This window comes from Erpetoichthys calabaricus, chromosome 17 (assembly GCF_900747795.2).
Source record: "Erpetoichthys calabaricus chromosome 17, fErpCal1.3, whole genome shotgun sequence".
In the NCBI taxonomy this organism is placed as follows: Eukaryota; Metazoa; Chordata; class Cladistia; order Polypteriformes; family Polypteridae; genus Erpetoichthys; species Erpetoichthys calabaricus.
The window spans coordinates 7,238,466-7,264,693 of NC_041410.2; the positions used below are offsets into that span (position 1 = coordinate 7,238,466).

The 26,228-nt window shown below is 41.8% G+C and overlaps 1 protein-coding gene across 1 annotated transcript; it reads left to right on the plus strand.

The window, feature by feature from the left end:
- The first annotated feature begins 2,365 nt into the window (after positions 1 to 2,365).
- Positions 2,366 to 25,231, plus strand: c17h19orf53 (chromosome 17 C19orf53 homolog). Its single transcript, XM_028823516.2, has 3 exons — positions 2,366 to 2,558; positions 5,578 to 5,633; positions 24,820 to 25,231. Exons 1-3 carry the CDS (start codon positions 2,468 to 2,470, stop codon positions 24,949 to 24,951), a joined length of 279 nt encoding a protein of 92 aa, XP_028679349.1. The 5' UTR covers positions 2,366 to 2,467; the 3' UTR covers positions 24,952 to 25,231.
- Positions 25,232 to 26,228: the final 997 nt, after the last annotated feature.

Below are 26,228 nucleotides of genomic sequence, written 5' to 3' on the forward strand. Positions count from 1 at the left end.
TGTAGCCTCCCAACTCACCAACTACTTAACTTCTAATAATTTGATGGAACCCTTTCAGTCTGGTTTCAGGGCGCGGCACAGCTGTGAAACTGCTCTGCTACAGGTAACCAATGATTTGCTTATGGCAGCAGACTCTGGACAAACCAGCATATTAATTCTATTAGACCTCAGTGCAGCATTTGACACTCCGGTCAGACATGACATTCTAGGACATGCTGGGTATCTCTGGCACTGCCCTCCAGTGGTTCAAGTCCTATCTGACTGATAGGCAAGAGTTTATTAGTCTTGGCAACAGCAGATCCAGCTCAGTGCCAGTCATACAAGGAGCTCCTCGGGGCTCTGTTCTCAGCCCTCTTCTGTATTTATATGCTTCCCCTTGGCCATATTATCCATAGCTATGGACTGGGTTAGCATTTTTATGCAGACGACACTCAACTCTATTTCAATGTCAAAAGTGCAACTTCATCAGAGCTTTCTCAGCTCACAACTTGCCTCAGTGAAATTAAAACCTGGATGGAGCAGAACTCTTTAAAATTAAATCAACTCCAGGCCTTTTATCTGCTTAATTGATAAGGACATAACGATGGACTTGCCCACACCTGCCCATGAAATAGCCTTTGAGTCAATTGTCCAATTACTTTTGAGCCCCTGAAATGAAGGGATTGTGCTAAAAAATGCTTTAGTTGCCTCACATTTTTAAGCAATCGTTTTGTTCACCCCACTGAATTAAAGCTGAAAGTCTGCACTTCAACTGCATCTGACTTGTTTCATTTCAAATTCATTGTGGTACTGTACAGAACCAAAATTAGAAAAAAGTTGTCTCTGTCCAAATATTTATGGACCTAACTGTATATTACCGTTCTCTATGCACAGTTAAGTAATTTCTGAAAAAAGCCACCACTTCAAATATATGAGTGCACACTAATTCAGTCAAGATAAAATCGGCATCAAATCAGGGCGAAAGCGCCCCCTCTTGGCCCAGGGTGGCATCACATATCTTAGAGGAGCACCGAGGGTGATCCGCAGAAGCGCATGCGTGACACCCCATTGTCCGAGAATGTGATCGGCTTGTTCTGCCACATTTGCTCCCATCATAGAGGAGTGGACAGGCAACGTCGTCATCGCATTGTCGACGGACCACCGTAAACAGTACTAGCCTACATGTTTTTTGGATTATATATTTTATGTCTCACTATCTGATTTCTGCATTTATGTAATACTCATAATATATGCACTACTATATACGCTTACATTGCATTGTTGGATTCATTGTGGACATTTTTCTTCATCGATTGCCTATTAGCACATTATTTGTAATGTTTTGTGTTTAATTTGTGTATTGGATTTTTATTGTATAGTGTGACTGACTGTCTGCTGTGCATATGACAATTAATTTTCAGTTCAATTTAAATAGAACCATAAAAGTGCAATCATAGAAGTAAAAACGGGAAAAGTGGAATTACGTTCCAAAAATAGAACCATAAAAGTGCACCCCACATAAATACTGAGATAATGCAGGTGTGTCTCAGACTGGCATTACTTAAAACTGTGTTAACGATATAAATACAATAAAACGGGAAAAAGGGGTTTACCTGCCTGCGTTTAAGCGAAACCAGTTTGGAAAGCAGCAGTATAACCCAAATCCTTACTATCGGTGGCAGATTATTCGTGCCGTTAATGAAATGCGATCCAGCGTATTAGCCACGTCGAATCGCAACACGCATGCAAGCAGACGATTTAGTTTGGGCACGGTGTCATAATTTAAAAACATATCAACCAAACGATAGATTACTTATCACTACGACACACACAAAGTTTAAAATGCCCTAACAAAGCGCATGGCACTTTCATTCATGCCCATCGATCGCTTGTCGTAACTGAAGTTTTCAACTAGCAATAACTGAAATAAAAGCTGGCGTATTGCGTTTCGCTTAGCGGCAGCAGCTCCGTGTGGACTGCATTTTGATTCAAGACCCCGCTTTACTGTTGCCGAAACAAAAAGTGTAATCAAATGACCAATCAGCGTCAAAAGGTGGGGCAAGGGCGTGAACACTGACACGAAAATTGCGTGTCGTAGTGTGAAGCAGTCCACCTTTTAGTTGCTATGTTTTTAATTATGACACGATAAAATCGTACCAAAATTAAACAGCTCACTTGAATATGTGCTGCGTTTCAACATAGTTAAGACGTTGGATTGCATTTCAGTTTCGTATGAATAATCTTCCGTACGTATCAGACAATACCCAACTACTTTTAACTCCTCGTTGCTCGACGTTCCACCACACTTAGTCTCCTCGTTTTCCCACAATCCTCTGCGTTTCTTACAGTTGGACTCAGTATCCCACAATCCCCAACTACTTCCTTTTTTTGCCACTCAATACCCCACAACCCCCCGCGCTTGTTTCAGTAACCCCCTCACTATCACACAAGCATCCCGTTTTATTCATTACAGCATACGAAAGGCAATATGGCACAAGGGAAGCAAAAATTTAAATCTCAAAGACCCGGAGCGAAGAAGAATCCCACCCAAGCCAAGACTAAAGGACCCAAAAAAGGAGGTGAGGACTAAAACGACATGTTAGCGTTTAGGCAGTTTTACTGGGCACATGCGCGTTGGACATTTCCGCCGTTTGTGCGGATGCTGGAAAAAAGGCGGCCGTGCAATTATTTGGAGGGGGGGAATTGAGCACATCTGGTCGAGTTATGGATTTGGGAAGCCTTTGATGAGAGTTCTGGAACCACTATTTCTGCAAGTGTGTTTATGAACAAAACAGAACGACGAAAGGTTTAATTCGGTTACAGAAAACGTTTTAAGTTTCACTTACTATGGCCGTTTAAGTAAGTGGGCAATGAATCAAAAGTATAAAGAAGAAATGTTTAAAATGCTCCCAGTATTAGGCAAAGAAGAACATTTTATGCCGCTCCAAACTTTTTACAAAAAGCCAATATGCAGTCATTTTGCCTTATTTAATATTACTGAAAATCCATCCATCCATTTTCCAACCCGCCGAATCCGAACACAGGGTCACGGGGGTCTGCTGGAGCCAATCCCAGCCAACACAGGGCACAAGGCAGGAAACAATCCTGGGCAGGGTGCCAACCCACCGCAGATTACTGAAAATTCTTTAAAAAAAATGAAAATTTCTTTACAGCCGTTTATTTGTCGCACCTATCAATGTGGCACAATAAGGTTTCATTTTTAAGGTGAAAAGGCACGGGATGGAAAAGAGCAAAATAATCCTTAGTGATGTAAATGAAAGTAATGAGTGGGCAACTGGCGCTTGAATTAGGAGGAAAAATAGAAGAACAGACTTGGGGCAACATAGCGTCACAGCTGCTGTCTTAAATTGTCACTTATACGTGCTTTAAACACATTTTACAACAACATTTGAATTTTCTTTTTATTCCGTTCACTTTTTTTTTTCCAATGCAAAAACTTAATTTTCCCCGTCTTCAAACACAAAACAAACCAACAAAGAAAAAAAACTGTCAGGAATTATGTCATCTCTTTTATTTACATCCAAAGGCAAACTTCATTCACTACATTCACACCAAGCACTCACTACCAGTGCTGATGTTTGACAGTATGATAAAGGGATTGCTAAAATATAAAGTGCAATATTATTATTATTATTACTAGGGTGTTGTACCGTGTTAGCCATTGTGAATGTAGAGAAAAGCCAAGCAAAATGACACCTTTTATTGGCTAACTAAAAAGATTACAATATGCAAGCTTTCGAGGCAACTCGGGCCTCGTTATCCCAGTACATATTCCCAGGTTTGATTACATGTTGCCTGAAGAAGGGGCCTGAGTTGCCTCGAAGCTTGCATATTGTAATCTTTTTAGTTAGCCAATAAAAGGTGTCATTTTGCTTGGCTTTTCTCTACAGTATGATAAAGTAAAAGTTGATTCATAAGGCTTTTAAACCAGTACCACCATCATGTTAAAATTTGAAATGTGCGTTAACACTCGTCAATTCACTGATTTTAATTTCTTTTACAGTGTTTTGAATAATGAATGTCTAATTAATGATGCAGTACTTTTCTTTTATGAAAATTTCATATCTTATAAATATTGTATCACGAAGCCTGAATATGAATTGTATTGGATGACAAAGTAGAACGTCATAAAGAATTGAAAAACGTTGATGCAATCAATACACATGGAGAGCAGGTTAGATATAATGGAAGTAACGAAATTTGAAAGTCTCAAAAAAATGATAGTAAAGATCGCATTAGTGTGAACAAACGGAAATTATTACTCTGTGAAATAACGGAACAGCGAAAAGAGATTGAATACATTGTTCAGATTTAAACTTTAAGTCAGAGACTTGTAGATCGTCTTATTTGTGTTGCCATCAGGGAAAAGTGGTGTTTCTTCCCAATGAAGAGGCGTATCCACGAGAATTAAAAGATTTGTTGCTTGGTGAAAGTGAAATCCACTTACGCGAGTGGTAGAGTCACGAAGTGGCCGACGCGTAGCACAGGCCGGGGGGGTTGGCAAGCAAAGCGAGCAGGGGGCGGAGCCCCCTAGTATATTAAAGGAAAACCCAATAGAAAACAACAAAAATCAGACAAACCCCCCCTTTCTCCTACAACGATACAGTTGTAACATAACAATGAACCCCAACAATAAACACCCTTATACAACGTCCTTATACAGTCCAATACAGCAAAAGCAGGTGAAATGGTTTGGTGTGAAGGTGAAAATCCAGAGAACAGCTTCCGTAGAAAATGAGTGAAACAGTCCTACTAGTAGCTCTATCTATCTATCTATCTATCTATCTATCTATCTATCTATCTATCTATCTATCTATCTATCTATCTATCTATCTATCTATCTATCTATCTAATATAGTGCCCTTTTTATCTATTTGTCTACTTATCTATCTAATATAGTGTCCTTTATTTCTATCTATCTATCTATCTATCTATCTATCTATCTATCTATCTATCTATCTATCTATCTATCTATCTATCTATACAGTGCATCCGGAAAGTATTCACAGCGCATCACTTTTTCCACATTTACTTATGTACATGTGATTTCTCAATTTTTAATAATAAATTTGCAAAAACCTCAAGTAAACTTTTTTCACATTGTCATTATGAGGTGTTGTGTGTAGAATCCAACCTGATGGAGCTTGAGAGGTGCTGCAAAGAGGAATGGGCGAAACTGGCCAAGGATAGGTGTGCCAAGCTTGTGGCATCATATTCAACAAGACTTGAGGCTGGAATTGCTGCCAGAGGTGCATCGACAAAGTATTGAGCAACGGCTGTGAATACTTATGGACATGGGATTTCTCAATTTTTTTATTTTTAGTAAATTTGTAAAAATCTCAGTAAACTTTTTTCACGTTGTCATTATGGGGTGTTGTGTGTAGAATTCTGAGGAAAAAAATGAATTTAATCCATTTTGGAATAAGGCTGTAACATAACAAAATGTGGAAAAAGTGATGCGCTGTGAATACTTTCCGGATGCACAGTATATAGATTTAGATATAGATATATTATTTCATTTTTTTTTAAATCTTTTGCTTGCTTTGATTTCATTAAGTGCCTTTCTCTTCCCTCCAGGTAGACTGATCACCCCTAAAAAGGCCCAAGTTGTCCAGCAACAGAAGCTAAAGAAGGTGAGTTACTAGTAGGATTTGTTTCCACACTACAAAAGGTATGGTGGAAAAAAACAGGTAGTAAAACGTTCCAGACACCGGGCCTCAGTGTGATGAGTGGTGTGCTTCTCTGTGGTAAGATTGCTCCTCAACCTCAGCTGCTAAGCCAGCTGAAATAAAAATGTGTTTTTGGCCCTTACACCCTTCTGGGGCGGGAGTGCTGTCACAGAACATACCTCCAAATTTTATTGAAATAGGTCACATTTTTAGTTAAATTATCAAAAATAATCAAGTAAAGGGGGCTTCCACAGATGTAAGAAATAGCACTTTCAATTTACACCTTAGTTAGAAAGCACACAGAATTCCAAAGTCAGTGAATAAACGTACTTTGTCATGTGATTTTCTAACTCCCTTAATTGCAGACCTGCGTTAGTGTAGGGTGAGGTGTTTCCTGGTGCCTATCCCCAGCTAGCTTAGGAAACAAGGCAGGGACAAACCCTGGAAAAGTGCCAGTCCATCACAGGGCGATCACTCACACACACACACACCAGAGCCAATTTAACATCACCAGTCCATCTTTAACGGCCGACCCCTTACCCAGCCAGCAGCTACGCTACCCAGACCTGTGGCCTGGATTAATTACTGAGGCGAATCTACATATACCAAGCCTTACTTCTAACAAATAATATTTTCCCCACAATCGACGGTTAAACACAAGCACACAAAAGCAGATATGTAAAACAGGTGTATAAATATATTAAATGAAACACAATAACAAAACCAATGATGCAAATTCCCCCGGTAGAAAAAATATTTATATATATGTATATCCTTCCACCAAAGCAGCAACATGAAAACACCATATATATACAATAACAAACCCTCCCTTGCCCTTGTAACGTATAACAAACAAAACACAGATAACAATAACGAATGAATACTGAAATGGCAATGAATGTGAACTTGAGTCCCTGAATACGGATGACTGATCAACAAAAAGTGGATGCGTTTGAATCTCCAGAATAAATGGAACAATCTCACCATGTTTCCTCGGCGTATGGTGGATAATGAAGTCCAACCCCGGGGTTTCTGGCGATGATTGAGCTGTCGTGAATCCGGCGGAATGAGAAACAAACAGAGTACTAGGCGCGATGTGAAAAATAGCAGGAAAGGATGGTCGGTTGTCGTTAAGTGAAATCTCCGTCTTTCTCCTTCCTCCTCTTGATCGTTTAAATAGTAATGAACCAGATGTAACTGAATGTGAACAGATGCTTTCCATCCTGGGGCTGTGGCCTCTCTCCCTCATCCGTCCCCTCTGCACTTACGGGGACGACATTCACTGACGTACACATAACGAACAGTAAACGGGACGATGGAAACAAACACGCACTCGGCACATACATCGAATACCCTATTACTATGTAGCCCCGCTACACTCCTAACCCACATGTCTTTGGATTGTGGGAGGACATCACTTCCGGTTCCGGCTCCGATGATGTAATTTCCAGTACTGCCCTTTAAAACCTCCATCTTGCCTCAACGCTTCAATACAAAGCAGTTCTGTTTTGGACTCTGTTCTATGAACATCTCTGTTCAAATTTAAATCAGTTTTGCAGCCAGGAAACAATATACGGGTGGCTACCCCAAACTTTTACAATGTGTTATTGTGACGGTGGGTTAGTCGGCAGGATGATTACTGCCCAGAAGAGACCGGAAGTGACGTCATCATCGGTGCCGGGAGCAGAAGTGACATCTTCGGGACCGGAAGTGATGTCATCAGTGACGTCGGAACCATGTGGGATTTCTCATGAATGGTCTGCAAGAGACTGAGCAGGACAGTTAGCACATTCCACTGCCCCCTGGTCTGGCGTAGAATTACTATCATTCAGGCCCTTCAGCTGTTTCCCAATCGCACGTGTGTGACAATAGATAGTACAGTTGTGTACAGATTGGAGTCCAAAACAGAACTGCTAGGGTGAGGTAAAGATGACGGCTTTAAAGCAAGGCAGAGGAAGTGAGGTCATCGGGGCCAGGGACTGGAAATGATGTCATCTGGGCCATTGGCTAGAAGTGATGTCGTCAGGGCCAGGTGAAATTTCCTGTAACTGGTCTGCAGTGGAAAGAGAGAAGGGATTAGTGCACTCCGCCACCCCCTGGTCAGGTGTGGAATTACCCTCATTTGAGCTCTTTAACTGCCTCCCATGCGCACGTGTGTGGCACTGTGTTATTACAGATTACCACAGCGGAAGGTTTAGTTACATCCGCATTTCCCCCGACGCGAACATTGACAGTTGCGCATTGTGAACAGTGCTGAGGGGGCTAACACTTTTCTTGTCCTTCCACTTGATTGCAGTCCTTTTAAATATTTGGCTAGAATTTTGTGATTGCACTCCTTGTTGAAAGGGTGCTGTGTAAAGTTTAAGCAACACTGTGTCGTTTTCATTTGGACTCGTCTAGCCAATCACCACTCAGAAGTGAGGAAGTTACTGTAATTAACAATGTTACAACATGTGTGACATAAGAGGCCAACACAAGTCTGAAGATGCAGCACCAAAAGCATCCCACTGCTAACACCATTATGTCCTCTCTGGCAAGGCAAAGAGCCAAGAATCTGCAGACAGGAACAGGAGACTGGGAACGCTGGATCAGTGTTTAGGGACCAGCTAGGGCTGAGCATCAAGCAGTCAAACCAAATAAGCACCTAAACTAATCTGTAAACCAAAAACATTGTGAAAATTATGGGTTTTCAAACTGCGTCCTGGGGACCCTCTATGGCTGCAGGTATTTGAGACGCTGAAGCTTCACGCAAAGGAATTCAGAAATATCATGGCGGTTCAATCATACAGTGCCATATGCATCAGTTTCACTATCTGTGTCAACAGCCGCCTGTGCTGCAATTGGAAAAAAAGAAAAGAAATGTAACCAATGGTATCTCCGATGTTGTAAGTCAATTTGGATAAAGTCGTCGGCCAAATAAATAAATGTAAATGTAACGTTTAACAACCGATTCATGTTGCCATCACTATCACTTGATTCAACTAATGTTTAAAAGTCAGTTTGTCCCAAAAGTGTTCTTACATTTTTTTCTCGTTTACACACCATTGTGTGTTATGGTTGAAGGCTCTGCCCCACTCATGAATGCTGGTGAGTTAACATGGAGTAGCAAAATGCATGCATAGAAATATTCACAATTATTTTGGAGTATGGTGATATTTTGTCCACTAGATGGCAGCAGAATACTGTAAAGCAAGGGTGGCCAGCTCTGCTCCTAGAGGACCCCAGCGGTTGCAGGTTTTCATTCTAACCCTTTTCTTAATTAGTGACACCTGTTTTTGCTGCTGCTTAACTTCTTTTGAATGAATTTTAGTTGACTTGTTTAAAGATCTGTTCCCCTGAATTTCTTCCTCGTTCCTCTCAGTTGCTTCATTTCTTAAATGGCACCCAAACAGAAATAAAACGTGAAGTGAGGGAGCCAACAGAAGACCAGCTAAGTCAGGGCCACAAATTCCAACCAATTTCACTCCAACCAGTTGCTTAATTCGGCGCTGATTCTCGTTAATTAAACCCGTTCTTTAATTCCATGGCTTGTTGCTGCTCTCATGGTGCATTAGCTGACATTTCTGAATTTTTTTTCTTTTCTAAGAGCTCTGTGAAAATGTTTTGTGGACCTGAGCAGATCAGCATTCCTGAGACCTTCATCTTTCTTTATTCTCAGATATTGTATGATGGACACAGTTTGCTGGTCCTGTTTTGGTTCATTTTGTATCTCGTTATTGTTTGGCGGCTAATTAAGGAATAAGAAACAATTAAAGGGGTCTGAGTCTTCAAGAGCAAGTCAAATAAAATGAATTCCAAAGAAGTTAATTAGCACTCATTAGAACCCTCTAGACGAGAACAGGCTATTCAGCCCAACAAAGCTTGCCAGTCCTGCCCACTTATTTCTTCCAAAAAAACATCCAAGTCAAGTTTTGAAAGTCCCTAAAGTCTTACTGTCTACCACACGACTTGGTCGCTTATTCCAAGTGTCTGTCATTGTCTGTGTAAAGAAAAGCTTTCTAATGTTTGTGCGAAATTTACTCTTAACAAGTTTCCAACTGTGTCACCGTGTTCTTGATGAACTCATTTTAAAGTCACTGTCAATCCACTGGACTGAATCCCTTTCTAATTTTAAACATTTCAATCATGTCACCTCTTAATCTTCTTTTGCTTAAACCGAAAAGGCTCATCTCTTTTAATCTTTCTTCATCAAAACCAGATCACTAAGAAAAGGGTAAGAATGAAAACCTGCAGCCACAGTGGTCCTCCAGGACCAGAGTTGGTGACCCGGGCTGTAAAGCACAGGTGTCCAACTCCGATCCTGGTGGGCTACCGTGGCTACAGGTTTTCATTCTAAAGTGGATTTTAGGAGGCCTAGACCCCTCATAGACCCAGTGATCATCAGGGTGACTGTGTGCAGATGGTGCAGACCTATAAATATCTGGGAGTGCAGCTGGATGATAAATTAGACTGGACTGCCAATACTGATGCTCTGTGCAAGAAAGGACAGAGCCGGTTATACTACCTTAGAAGGCTGGCGTCCTTCAACATCTGCAATAAGATGCTGCAGATGTTCTATCAAACAGTTGTGGCGAGCGGCCTCTTCTACGCAGTGGTGAGCTGGGGAGGCAGCATTAAGAGGAAAGACGCCTCACGTCTGGACAAACTGGTGAGGAAGGCAGGCTCTATTGTTGGCATGGAGCTGGACAGTTTAACATCTGTGGCAGAGCGAAGGGCGCTCAGCAGGCTCCTATCAATCATGGAGAATCCACTGCATCCACTTAATAGTATCATCTCCAGACAGAAGAGCAGCTTCAGCGACAGACTGCTGTCACTGTCCTGCTCCACTGACAGATTGAGGAGATCGTTCCTCCCCCAAACTATGCGACTGTTTAATTCCATCCGGGGGGGTAAACGTTAACATTTAACATTATACAAAGTTATTGTCTGTTTTTCACCTGCATTATTATCATTCTTTAATATTATTTATTGTATCAGTATGCTGCTGCTGAAGAATGTGAATTTCCCATTGGGATTAATAAAGTATCTATCTATCTATCTATCTATCTATCTATCTATCTATCTATCTATCTATCTATCTATCTATCTATCTATCTATCTATCTATCTATCTATCTATCTATCTGTGCCTTATGTACAGTATCTATCTATCTATCTATCTATCTATCTATCTATCTATCTATCTATCTATCTATCTATCTATCTATCTATCTATCTATCTATCTATCTATCTATCTATCTATCTATCTATCTATCTTCTTAATCAGTGACCAGTTTTTGATGCTAATTAACTTCTTTTGCCTTTAATTTTAATTAACTTGATTCAGCCCCCTTTGTTGTCTCTTTTTCTTTAATTAATAGTCAAACAATAAGAAGACACAAAACGAGCCGCCGTATGACCAGCTTATCACACAATATCTGAAAATAAAGAAAGGTGATGGTCTCGGTAAGGTTGATCTCTCAGGTCACCAAAACATTTTGACTGTGGTCTTAGAAAAAACAGAAAAATCAACAGTTTTGGAAATGTCTGCTTTGTCAGAATGAGAGCAGCAACAAGCCATGGAATTAAATAACGGGTTTAATTAACAGCAAGACATGGCTTCTCATTAAGAAACTGGTTGGAGTGAAATTGGTTGGAGTTTGAAGACCCAATTTAGCTGCTCATCTGTTGGCTCGTTTCATGTCTCATTTCATTTTGGTTGTTGTTTAATGAAGAAGAGAATCAAATCAGAGGACTGAATCTTTAAAAACAGGGCTATTAAAATGAAGAGAAAAAAAAATTAACAGTGAAAACTGGTCACTGATTAGGTAAAGGGTTAGAATGAAAACCTGCAGCCAATGCAGCCCACCAGGCCCGGAGTTCAACCCCCCTGCTATAAAGACTTTGCACTATACATGCAAGCAATAGAGGATACATAACCTGAGAGACATCTAGGCCTAACCGTATTTACGTAGAATTCCGATCCTGAGGGACGCTTGGGGTTAATGCCAAGGAGGTTAAAAAGTGAAAAAGTAAGTACACCCCACAACTTGTTTTTCTTTTAACATACGTGGCTATATCAAGGTTTGATCTTCATTTAAACAGAATCTCTAGGCAAAGGTGAAGTAATAGTGGAAAAAATATTGAAAATGTAACTTTGAAATAAAAGGTGAATAAATGTGCCATGTCTGTCTGTGGAAAAAGCGAGCTCACCCTTGGCTGAAGTAGCCAGTACTGCACCCTTTGGCAGAGACCACCTCAATAAAAGTAGGCATTTCCTATAACTATATAGCGGTCTCTGACATCAGTCTGGAGAAGGTTTTTCCCACTTCTCCATGCTAAATTCTTTCAGCTATGCAATGTTTGAGGAGAGTCTTGCATGCACAGCCATTTCAAATTATCTCCAAACCACCCCCCCCCCCCCCCCCCCCCCCCCCCCGCAAGCCCATGCCCCACCCACATCGGGATGGGATTCAGATTCAGTCAGGCTTTGACTCGAGAACTCGAGAACTCGAGGCTGTTCGAGAACCCTCCACTTCTTTCTTTTTTTTAGCCATTCCTTGGTGGATTGACTGGCATGTTTTGGGTCATTGTCATGTTGCAAGGTCTGCTTTTCGTTGTACTTCATTCTTCTGACAGATGGTCTCGCATTATCCTCAGACCTTTTTTAGTACAGTGAAGAGTTCCCAGTAGATTCTATAGTGGTGAGATGCCCAGGTCCTGATGCAGCAAACGTGCCCCAAATCATACCATTTTCATCACCTTACTTTACAATTGGTATCAGGTTCTTCTGGTCATATGTTGTGTTTAGTTTTCCCCCAAATAACTCTTTGCCTCGTGTGCCCATAAGGCATGGTCTTTGCTTAGGCGCTCATGGGCTAATGCTAGTCTTGGCCTGATTTTGTCTCTGGACAGCAGAACGACACACACCTCCCACGTAGACATGATTTGTGCGTCTCTCTCTAATGGAACACTCATTCATTTTGACATCTGCGGCGGTAATAGCTACCTGGAGGTCCTCTGATGAAATTTTGGGCTTCTCAGAGACTTCCTTTAGCATCTTGCACTTTTCTCCTTAAGCTGAACTTGTCGGGGTGAGCTGACGTGGATGGAATTGGCAGTTGTTTGAAATCTCCACTTGTTGGTGATCTCCTGGACAGTGGAATCGTTAATTTCCAGTTGTGTGAAGATCTTTTAAAATCCCTTTCCAGACTCCTATGCATTTTTATCCTTCTTTGTGAAGGCTTCAGGGAGCTCTTTTGGTCTCGTCATGGTGATAACACGCACGTCTCTATATAAAATCCAACGTCTGTATGTCTGTCTGCTTTTCACGAGAGAACTAATTAACGGATTTAGATCGGGTTTTTGTGTATAATTTGCTTGTCAAGAGGTTTACTTACCTTGGCAGTGACATTCATGTCTCCGGTGACTCTTCCTATGAAGTCAGTAGACAGATTGAGAGAGCATTGGGGGGTCATGAGGTCCCTGGAAAGGGGTGTGTGGCGCTCCAAATATCTATGCAAAAGGACGAAGGTCCAAGTCTTTAGAGTCCTGGTGCTTCTTGTCTTGCTATATGGGTGTGAGACATGGACGCTATCCAGTGACCTGAGACGAAGACTGGACTCGTTTAGTACTGTGTCCATCCATCCATTTTCCAACCCGCTGAATCCGTACACAGTAGTACTGTGTCTCTCCGGAAAATCCTTGGGTACCGTTGGTTTGACTTTGTGTTGCTCATGGAGTCCCAAATGAGGCACATTACCTGCATTGTGAGGGAGCATCAGTTATGGTACTACGGCCATGTGGCGCGTTTCCTTGAAGGTGATCCGGCTCATAAGATACTCATTGTTGGGGACCCTAGTGGCTGGACCACACCTGGCTGCAGCAGATAGAGGGTCATTTCCGGAGGGTGGGACTGGACCACGTGTCTACCTGAGGGGTTGCCAACCAGGATCCCGAGTTGTTTCGTCATGTAGTGGGTGCGGCAGCAGACTATACCAGTGCATGCTCCTTGACTTGCTTGAACTTCCAGTGGAGTTTGTGAGTTCTCTCATTGCGCTAAGTATCATAGTACTGATTTATTTGTGCAAATCTGAGAGAGATGCAGCTGGCCGAGGGGTGGGGCCCTCTGCTGTCGTGCACTAGGCTCAGAGCACATCTTACCCTCCACTTAGCTAGCGAACGAGAGAACTACTTAACGGATTTAGATCAGGTTTTTTCTATAATCTGCTTGAACGTTCCGGTTGATTTTGCAGCTTCTCTCATTGCACTAAGTATCATAGTTTGCTTACAGGAGTGATATATTCACGCTAATCTGAGACAGAGGCTGCGGGCCGAGGGAAGGGGGAAGCTTGATGTCATGAGTAGGGAGCCAGGCAGGGCCCTCCTCACTCAGTCGCCAGCCTCTGTTCGAGTCGCTCTACCTCTGCAGTTTGCAGTGTTCCTTGGCTCCGCTTAGCTAGCGATACCTGTTTGTTTATTAATCTTTAAAGTTTGTCCTGTTTCACTACTACGCGGGCAGAGCCGCAGTGGACGGCTAGTCATCAATAAACAGCAAACCAAACTACATTTCTGAGTTTTCAATAAGACAGGTTCAGACAGCATCCTCGGTAATGCGCCTGATTCTAATTGGAGGTGTCTGAGGTAGTGATAAATGGAGGGATGAACTTTTTCCACATGCAGAATTTTCATTTATGTTGATTTAATTTATACAATAGACTACGGGTGGCAGAGTTAAAAATGCTAAGATTTGCATTGGATGTGACGAGGATGGACAGGATTAGAAATGAGGACGTTAGAGGGTCAGCTCAGGTTGGTCTAGACGGTTTGGATACAAAGTCAGAGAGGCGAGATTGCTTTGGTTTGGACATGTGCAGAGGAGAGATGCTGAATATATTGGGATTTGGGTGCTAAGGATAGAGCTGCCAGGCAAGAGGAGAAGAGGATGGCCAAAGAGAAGGTTTATGGATGTGGTGAGAGAGGACATGCAGGTGATGGGTGTGACAGAGCAAGATGACGAGGACAGGAAAATATAGAAGAAGATGATCCGTTGTGGCAACCCTAATGGGAGCAGCCAGAAGAAGAAGACCGTGTGACCACCAGGGTATTTGGCAGCACCCCAAACTCCAGCCACAATTGCACAGACACAAGTCTCAGTTTAGATAAAAGGTTCAATCTTACATTTCTATCTTCTACAAAGGATTCAAGAAGGTATGAACCAACAATCTACACTTTCCTAAGTTCTCTCCATTCAACCAGGCAAGCTTCATCCACTTTTACCCAACTTTGGCTCCCAGTACTGAAGTGGGGCAGCTCCTTTTATACAGAACTCCGGAGTACTCCCGGCATCACGAGATTGTAGGGCTTCGGCCTTACATGGAAGTGCACAAAGTAGGGACCAGTAATCCCCTCAGCGCCCTCTGGTGCCACACACGGAACCCAACAGGGCTGTCCCATGGAACTACAGTTCCCATCCTGCCCTGTGGGTATTGGTAGATGTACCATAACCCAGGAACGCAGCCACCAAGCGTTTTGGGGAAGGAAATAATCTGAATGAATTGTCTTTTCATTATACAGTTGACTCCATTTAAGTGCATGTCGGTCAAGCGCACGCTCCACCTGGCTGCACGTGACTTGCATGGTCTCTATTTGTATAAAGTCAAGTAAATGGGCAATCACTTCAGATGAGCGCACGTACATTATTGATCCTATTGCTATCCTCTCCAGCCAAATTCACTCCAGTTAACTGCATGAACAGCGATATTGATTGACACACTCAAATGACGTAATCAGTGTGTGACAATGTAAGTAGCCCGGCTCTTGTGACCGGCTGAAGGCGGATTGTTCAGCAGACCACACTGATGCCGAGAACTGTACAGTCACTAAGGACACTGCCGACATGCGAGACTCCGACGGAGAAGAGGATACTGCTTCCGCCAGCACGATTAATGAGCCACCAGCAGAGACCGTTTCCTTCACGGACGCACTAAAGTCCCTACGCAAGCTGCGATGTTAACTGGAGGTAAATGGCTGTCAGGACTATGGAGAGTTTTAACAGCCTCAGTAATCAGATACACAGCCTGAATCGTGTGAACAGCGTGCAGAAAACAATGACTGATTATTTTCGTGAAAATGTAGGCCTGATTGATTGACACTTGGACACGTGCAACTACATGGATTATGAGTTGCCAGTACAGTACAGTACAATACAGGTATATCTGAACAGTTAATGTGTGTGTGTGTATTATGCGTGTATCCACTATATTCTTCACCGTAGTCTATTTTAATGAATGTTTTATTGTGTTTGACTAAGCTAGTAAGTGGGGTAACTGAATGGTCAACTTTCAGGACTGACATGTAGACGGCCGGGGTCCTTGTCCAGCTGGGACGCCTCTTCACTGTATGGACCTGGGGAGCAAGCCTGGTCAGAACAGTACCTCACCCAGGACGCTAGATGGCAGCCCCCCTGGGTGGCAGTGGTGCCTCGGATTCCCGCAGGGCTCCATGGGAGACGTAGTTCCCTACAACCCTGTCGGGATCCGGGGGTGCTGCCAGGCGGAGCTGCAGTTGCTCCTGAGCCCATGTGGGCAGTTCTTCCCATAGACATGGAATTGCAGCCAAAAATAGGGCATCAAACACCTGGATCACTTCTGGGTGGGCTATTAAAGGAGCCAGCAGCCACCACAACTTCGAGAGCCAGAGTCGGGAGGAGAGGGACTAATCTTGCCAGAGAGGAGTGGTGAAGATAAGAGGGCAAAGAAAGGAAAGTATTGTGTGTAGTGGTGCTGTGGACTGTGTTGTGGGCTCGTTGGGACGGGGAAGATGTTCCACACGAGCAAAGAAAAAATAAAAGCACTTCAATAGTGTGCCTCCCGTGTCTGTCTGTGTTGGATTAAGCGCTGGTATAGCGCCATCTACAGTCACAGTACACTCCGCTCAAGTGCACACGGTGATCTCATCCAGCAGCCGTGCACTTAAACGGAGTCAACTGTACTGCCCTCCTGGCCGGTGTGATGGAGAGCCGGGGACCTTGCCCCACCAGGAGGCCTGGAGGAGAAGCAGGGGACCGGGAGAGGGGCAATTCTTACCCCAGGACATAAGAGGGCAGCCATCCTGGATTGTGTGTGAGCCACGGAACTGGAAGGCTCAACCCTTTGGGGATTCGTGGCCACCCTCGGGGCGCCCAAAGGACTAAGGAGCCTTGGACGGTAGCACTTCCGCCACACCAGGAAGTGCTGCAGGGAGATCATCGGGGAGCACATCTGGATGCATTATTAAAGGGGCCGCCTCACTCCATTCAAGGAGTCGGAGTCGGGTGGAAGAGGACGGAGCTTGCGAGGAGTGGAGTAGAGGCGGCAGAAGAAGCAAAGATAAGGACTGAGAGTGTTGACTGCACTGTGTGATATTGTGTGCTGTGAAGAAAAGAGGAATAAAACGCGTGTGGTTTGTACATCTGGAGTCCGGGCTATCTTTTATACAAAGTAAGGGTCCTTGTTCAATCCTGGCCGGGATGCCAGTCTCTGCATGCCGTCCATTAAAACTTTTTAAATGAAGATGAAATCTTGATATAGTAAGTCCACAAATGTTAATAAAGATAACATTTTATGGGGTATATATAGTTCTTCTGATTCCTGCTAGGAATCACTAGTCACTGGCTTAGGAGCCTAATGGACGTCTGCCTCCTGTGTCCTCTGAAAAGTAAGAACAATAATGGAAAAAGTCTTCTAACTATTGTTGCCACATTCAAAGAATGGCTATGTGATGGTCTTCAGTCTGTCAATTAAATGCCGGCCGGTCAATCCACCCTAAATGAGGCTGGCAGTCAGGAAGTTGTCTAGCCATTCACTCAGCCGTTAACAACACGGCACGTAAGGAAATGTGCAGATCTGCCATTCATTCACTCCGTCGCCTCACTGAGCCAGGATTTTAAAATCTCCAACTGGCTCCTGAATCTCTCATGGATGGCTCGGCTGCGCTCTGTAATCGGCGATGAAATTAGGGAGCGTTTCAGTTTGCCGGCAAAATCTGAATTTTCTCGTGGAGGACATGAGTTGGTGGTTAAAACAAAACACACTTTAAAAAAATGAATAAGCATTAGGTGGAGATGGCAGAAGATCGCAGTCATATATGACTTTCTAAAAATCTGCCGCTCCCTCTTGGGGATTTTTTCCTTTTTTTTTTTTTTTTTTCCCCCAAATTCACTTGATGCTCAGCTTAATCTTGACCGCTGTCCAACCTAATCACTCTTTTAGATTTCTATATCTTTTCATACCAGCTATCCCATCGTCCTGCTCATTCCTCCTCTAATACAAGTATACTATATTGCCAAAAGTATTTTGGACCCTCCCTCCAAATCATTGAATTCAGGTGTCCCAGTCACTTTCATGGCCACAGGTGTATAACATCGAGCACCTTGGCATGCAGACTACAAACATTTGTGACAAAATGGGTCGCTCTCAGGAGCTCCGTGAATTCAAGCCTGGTACCGTGATAGGATGTCACCTGTGCCATTCGTGAAATGTCCTTACTACTAAATATTCCACAGTCAACTGTTAGTGGTATTATAACAAAGTGGAAGCAATTGGGAACAACAGCCATGAGGTGGTAGGCCATGTCAAATCACAGAGCGGGGACAGCGCCTCCAAAAGCTCAAGAACAGTGCAGCGTAGAGAGAGAGTGAGCTTCATCGAATGGGCCTCCATGGCCGAGCAGCTGCAGCCAAGCTTGACATCACCAAGCGTTGGATGCAGTGGTGTAAAGCCCACTGCCCGCCACTGGACTCACGAGCAGTGCAGATGTGTCCTCTGGAGTGACAAATCACTCAATCTGATGGACGAGTCTGGCCAGGAGAGCAGTACCCACCTGACTGCATTGTGCCAAGTGTAAAGTTTGGGAGGGTGGGGGAGGGGTTGTTTTTCAGGTGTTCCAGTAAAAGGAACTCTTAATGCTTCAGCATACAAAGCCATTTTGGACAATTTCATGCTGCCAGCTTTGTGGGAACAGTTTGGGGATGGCAATGTGACTGCGCACACACCAGTGCCCAAAGCAAGGTCTATAAAGAAATGGAGGAGCGAGGAACTTGAGTGGCCTGCACAGAGCCCTGACCTCAACCCGACTCAACACCTTTGGGATGAATTCGAGTGGAGACTGTGAGCGAGCCAGACCTTCTTGACCAACATCAGTGCCTGACCTCACAAATGCTCTCCTGGTCACAAATTCCTATAAACACACTCCTACAACTTGTGTAGAGCCTTCTCAGAAGAGATGAAGCTGTTAAGAGCTGCAAAGGGTGGACCAACTCCATATTATAGCCTATGTATTAAAGTTTATGTGTGTGTAAAGGCAGGCGTCCCAATACTTTTGGCAATATAGTGTATGTTGGGCTGATTGAGTGCTTCCTGCCATTTTACTGATTCTGCTGGGTTATTTTCCAGCTCCCAGAGACCTAGGCCAGGATATCAGGGTTGGGGGGTGATTTCAATTATTAAACCTGCTGGACCTACTCTTCTTTTGCCATTTATGTCTCATGGCCCTGGCTGCATCATAACACCCTTGAAGTTGTGATCGTGCCACACTTCATTTGTCTTCTCGTTATTTTTTTTCTGTTTCCGCCTCCTGTTTCTGCTGACCTCATCACTTAAATGCAGTAGTGCACTACAAATTTCCTAAAAGATCATGTGAGTCAGTTTTTTTTGGCTCATTTCCTGGACCCTTTGCAGACTTCCTTGTTGTTCTTATGGTGCAGTTGGCATTTTTAACACCCTCTGAAACGTGGCAGCCATAGAGATCCCTGCATGTTTGTACACTCGGTCCTGTTGTGTTCGTTTTGAACGCTTTGAAGTCACTTCGGTTATTTATTTTTTTTGTCCTGTGCCTCCTGACTCACTGGAATGAGAAAAGCCCCACATATGATACACCATTGGACTCATCTTGATGTCTAGTTATGCAAGATCTCATAATTTTTGGTTCCCCCCCCCCCCCCCCCCCCTATTTTTTGTACTCTAGACCCGAAAAGCTGTCATTTTTACACCATATTTTGTGCTGGAAATTACACCCTTATGATAAAGAACACACGAATAGGAGTCTTCAGCAAAAATAATCAGATGAACTTGAAGTTGTGTATGTCACGTCAACCAACCCCAGGGGTATTCAAGGGGCCAAAGTCACTTCTTTTCACAAAACATTCATAAAAATGGGGATCGGCAATACAGGCATGTGGAGTGTCGTTTTATGCCATTCTGAGGTTGCTGATCATGAATGTGCTCATATTTTTGATATTTGATTCTTTAGTGGTGGTCCTAACCTACTTAAGAGCCATTTAGTGGTGGTCCTAACCCTCTTAAGAGCCACTCCCAGAAGATTAAAAGTGACAGATTTCAAACATAAGCATGTGGAGTCTCGTTTTAGACTATTTCAAGGTCTGTGATTATGAATATGATGTTATTTTAGACATTTGTGATCCTTTACTAGGAATCTAGCAACCTCTATGGACCTGTCAGTGGGTGAAAAATGACAGATTTCTGTTAAAATCAAGAACATGTGAGCCTTTAAACATTTCAATTGAAGCACACATTTTATTATTTCAAATACTTGATGTAACTATTCTTGTTTGTTACACACTTCTACCTCATGAAATAAATTACAGTAAGACCCTGCTTAGCGTGGGGGATACGTTCCAAGAAATCCCAGCATTAAAACACATCAAACGAGGTCATCTTAACATGTACATAATGGGGAGAGGTGAAACAGGACAAAGAATAAAAAAGTTTATCATTTGTTTTTGATTTATTTTGTAACATGTATAATTAGGTACTTTTTTATTGCATTATTTATAGACATTTTTTATTGCTAATATCGATTTTTATTCCTAAGTCATTCATGAAAATCAAAAATATTTGAGTAAATACATAATTTATGTTTCTCATTTGACACTTTTTGTGAAGAAGTCTTCTAACGTCGTTTGCCTTTTTCTCTGTCGTTCAGCAAGCAATTGTAGATAGCCAGACATCGCATCAATGACACGTAGTCTTGCCTTTACGCTTCTAGCAAAATTTGGATAACTTATATAAATTGATCCATAATTTCCGTAATAGTGGCAAAACTTTTTTTTTTTTTTTATAGAAAATCCGTTGAAAGTTCCTTTTGTTTCTTATTTTGAGAAACGCTAATTTCGCTAATTGCATCTTATCGTCTGAGTGCCTGCATTTTAGTTTCCAGCAAAGTGCTTTTTCTTGTCATTTTACTTTCTTTTTCTTTGCAACCACTCATTTTAAAACGAAAAAGGGATAATTGTTATTTATTACAGTAAAATAAAATGTTATGTTTATACCCTTACACAATAACTGATGACCAATCATAAATGAACAGGCATACATAATATATTGTACTGCACTGATATAAAACATGCTGCGAGACTATCTAATCAAGTTGTGGGATTGCGGCAAAAAACGATATTTTCGCCGAAAACCACACTTTTATATGACTACAAAGTGAATCAATGAAAAATTTTAATTTGAAAAAAAAGCTGCGTAATATCAAAACAGGGTTAAATGGAGCAGCGTTACTGTATTACATTTCTTATGAACATCCCAAATTAGTGCGGCTTACGCTAATTCAGACTTTTTACTTTGCAGTGTCTCTTGTCTAGATTAGCAAAACAGGCCGAGGAATGAAACTTACATAAAATACAAATAATTAAGGTTTGTTTTAAATAAGATAAAAAATGGCTGTGTGGAAGAAAAATGATAAACCATGTGTCACGATAAGGTTCAGTTTTTAGGGTTTGTGCTCAATTCTAATTAAAGTTGATATATTTTATTGTCTTCGTTTCCAAATTTTGTGTCGTGTCCCATGTTTCTAAGGGCGTGGCCTATAGGGTCGCGACCTCCGGTTCATCTGCATAACAGGATGAAAGGTCAGCTGGGATCTCTTTTCTTTATCAAATCTTTGGATATACAGGTAAAATGTCCTTACAACGAATATCTTTACAACGAAATTTTCATTACAACGAAATATTTTTTAGGTTCCTTGCAGTTCGTTGTAACGGAATTTTACCTGTATAAAAAAGAAAAAAAATGCACTAATTGCTACCATTTGCTTTGCGTCTTTCTTGGTTTTAATTTTTGTCTCTTGTCTGGGTTTGGTTGCTATTTTTATTTGTTTTGGTTTGCATTTATATGTATCTCCCAGTCCTTCTCTCACCTGCCTCTTCGAGAAGTATCCAGCTGCAGTCAGGACAGCTTTAGGCCTTGGACAGAACCGAGTACTTCAGACACCACGAGGCCCAGAACCTCCTTGTGTTCATGTGAGAAACACGACGACGTCTATTTTTGACCCCTTGTATAACTACACAGTTAAGTGTACTCACTGGATTCAGTAGACATTTTTAATGCAATGTGTTGTTTTACCTTGAAAATTGTCTGATTTAAGTTTTTCACACAAAAAAGTTACATTGACCTCTGATAAAAAAAATAACTGTAGCAGGAACTAAAAGGAATTGAAATAGATATGACGGGCATGCAATATAGGCGTTAGTGCACTAGTGAAATATGGGGAGTGGCTCTTGGAAAGTGGGCGGAGTCAAATAGATGCCACTTACAGGGGTGTCATCTTATGAGCCTCAGCATGTCTAAGGTCACTGAATCGGTCTGGGGCTTCAGACTGTCTTGACTGCAGCTGGACTCTCTTGGCCTCTTCTGAGACAGGTCGCCAGGTATAAAAATCTAGAGTGACCTCCTTGACTTTCTCATATACTCAGACATTGGGATGAGTTATTCATATAGGTAATCCCGAAAAAAATGGTCATATTATTGTTTACCTTAATTGTTTTTAAGGGTTCTACTGTATGTTGGCATTATATTTTAAAATGTAAATGAAGCACCTTTCGAATGGCATCAATTTGCCGTTCCTATGCACTGTAGTAGGACTTGGTGTTTATGCAAACCGAGTACAGTGGTACCTCTGGTCACGACCGTAATTCATTCCAAAACTCTGGACGCAACCCGAACGTAATTTCCCCATAAGACTGTATGTAAATACAATTAATCCGTTCCAGACCGTACAAACTGTATGTAAATATATTTTTTGTAAGCACAAAAATAGTTAATTATACCATAGAATGCACAGTGTAATAGTAAACTAAATGTAAAAACATTGAATAACACTGAGAAAACCTTGAACAACAGAGAAAACTAACATTGTAAGAGTTTGTGCTAGACCCTTACGAACCGCTCGCTGTCAACACTTTTTTTAATGAGTTTTAAGCACAGGGAAAAAAATTAAATGCCACTTGTCTTGTGAAACTTTTCACTCCATCTTCTACTGGCTATAAATTCCTCACCTTCGCCACTCAAAGAAGGATTTTTTTTCAGCAAATCGCCATTGAATCTTCCTGACTTTCTCACATATGATCGGCTCGCTTATGCTATCCCCTGCAATGTGCTACTCGTTCAACCACACTAGCAACAGTTTTTCCACCTCTTCCAGCACATGAGGCCTCTGCTTGGTTAACACTGTAACTCCTTTTGCAACATCAGCTGCTTTGTTAGACCATGTATATGCAAACAAAAGAAAATGGGAAACAGAGAATGGGAAATCATTGGTGCGTACGAACGCGTGTAGGGAAACTGGCTGCCAGTGTTTTTGTTCGCCATCAGATTGTGTGGTTGTGAACAGATGCAATATTTTGGCAAATTTTTTGATCGTAACCAAATTTGTACATGTTCGGAAACGTTTGTGACCAGAGGTTCTACTGTATTTTTGAATGGCATGACGCGACTTGTCTCACTGCTGGTATGCACACGTTTTAATAACGAAAATTGAAATCGAGAAAACTGTAACGAGATAAAAAATGTCCAAAACGATTTGCTTTACCATAATACCTACAGTATATTGAAAATTTGCCATGGTAATTTTATTTTGGCGAACAATTCAGGTAAATTACCAGTTTCAGTAAGCAGAAGCGGGTCAAAAGTTGCAAGAGACTTTAGTAATGTGTGTAATGTAATACTTGTACACAAAATTTTGTTTACATAAAGCAAACACGTTCTCAAATATGTATGTATTAACATTTGAATGTCAAACGGAAAATTGCGATTATCTTGATAATTGGTCATTTTTTCAAAAAAAATGTAAAGTGACAAGAAAATGCTTAAAATGTGGTGCTTTACCATAATAAGATGTGAAATTATCAAATTTTTTATATTTTTGGGGAAATTTTCAGGTAAAGTACCACTTCCGGTTAGCAGAAATAGTTCAAAAGTTGATAGAAATCTACGTTTTGTACCTAATACTTGTATGTAAAATTTGGTTGGCCTAAGTTTACATATACATGCACACGTGTGTGTGTGTGCGCGCGCAATTCCAAAAATAGTATTTTCCGACTCAGGGAGGTCTAAAAGGTCGAGATTAATCAAAATCTCAAAATGGAATTTTTGGAGGATTCCTATACTTCATATACGAGAAAGTCAGGGAGGTCTAAAATGTCGAGATTCATCATACAACAACTCAACATCAAATTTGTGGATGATTCTTTACCTATGAGAAAGTAAATTGGACTCTGGGAGGTCTAAAACGTCGAGATTCATTAAAATCTTGGCTTCGAATTTTTGGACAATTATAATACTTTCTCTATGAGAAAGTAGATTGGAATCAGAGAGGTCTAAAACGTCAAGTTTCATGGAAATCTCAAAATCGAATTTTTGGACAATTACAAAATTTTCCCTGTACTTTGAAAATGAGAAAGTAAAAAACAGTCAACGATGGTCTCTGATGCCACCTGGTGCCACCCGCTTGGTAGGGCGGCTTGTCCGCTTTCCTATCTCAGAGTACCTTGTTATTCTGCTCCTGTTTTCATCCTCTTCCTTTCTCTTGCCCAAACTCTCCATGCTGAACATCATTAACAATTTCTCGGAAGACCCTGGAGGTTCTTTCTGTATTCATGACATGACTGCTGTCTGGAACTTTCGTATTTGTATTATTAATTTTTTTTTTGTAACTTTTAGCATGTAACATGATAACACCATATAAAAAATTAATGATAACTTAACCAACATGGCACCTGAGCAGGTTTTCAGTTTTAATTTGAGCTTTCTTTAACTGATCCACTCTTTTCATCTGTTTCCATTTCCAGTGTCAGTCAGTAATGTTATTAAATTTGTCTCCCTGTGTACAGAACTTGGAAGTTGCTATCCGTAACAGGATTGAGTCAGAAGTGACGATGAGAGCCAGTTCCAGTCTCCACAAGAAACTGGCTGTCGTGAAGACTACTGAAAGCGCAGATAAAGGAAAGAAGAAAAAGAAGTAGAGCATGTGGGCACAGGACGGCTGGCATCCTGCCCTGAGTCCTCCTCTTAAAAGGACTTTCTGGTAAACCTCCACTGTAGGCGGCGATGTCCTCGTGTCACATTTCTCTGAAGCTTCTCTTTCCTGAAATAAGACTCTTTGATGCTTTGAAATGTCCTGAAGAAAGGAACAAGTTGCTAATCTTACCTGCTAATATTAAGCAGCAATTGGGTTTCTTTGACGTTTAATGTTGAAATGAGCTTGTTGGCATTCAATTATATTTTAAATATCTTCCACCCTAACCTTGAATTGTCTGCTTTGTATAATTTCTTGCTGTATTTTTCTGAAAGAGAAGTCTGTTTTAAGGTTGGGGTGCATGACGTTGGTGAATTCCTTTTCAGTTCTCATTTTGGGCCGTGTTATTTTCAGCCGTCTCTGTTGAGCTAAAAATATTACAAGAATCTCCTCGTTGTCTGCCATTGTTTGGATTGTTTATTGTGAACACAAATCGGATGATATCACGTATCTGCTCAATTTGTTTTTTCAGCAGCGCTAGCCCAGGATTGATCAATGTTTAATGTTGTAAGTGAAACGGCGTGGAGAGGCTCAGACGGCAAACCCATCAGCAGTGGAACAAGTGAGTTGTGAAGCAGGTAAATCCAAGATTTAACATTTGAAGGTTCAGTGTTATTTATCTGTATGGTATATGCAGTACAACTTTTATTAATACTTTTTTTCAGCTAGATAGATAGATAGGAAAGGTGCTATATAATAGGTGGATAGATAGGAAAGGCAGTATATAATAGATAGATAGATAGATAGATAGGTCCCAGACGGGTATATTTAGAGTTCCTTCCCTGACCGGGATAAAAGGGAAGCACTGTCACTGAGGGTTGTTTATTCCCCCCAGGGTGGCAGCAGCCCTGGGATTCAGTGCCAGGTTGGGAGCCACACACATCACACGATGAACCACCTCGATTGGGACCTAAGTGCAGCAGGTGACACCTCAGCACCACACTGCAACAGTGTGAGGTTTTTTTTTTTTTTTTTTTTTAACGGTGGCTGGAGTGCGGAACCAGTAGGGTATGCTGGGAAATGTAGTCCAGTTATGCAGCCCTGCTGAGGTTTGTGGGAACCACAAGAGGGTTACACTCCATGTTATTGGGAATTTCCGTATAACCCAGTAGTACTTCAAATGACAAGAAGCCATGGCACCAGAAGTACTCCCAAGTCCCCCATAAAAGGGACCGCGCCACCTTGTCCAGGCAAGTCGGAGCTGGGAGGTAGGAAGGCAAAACT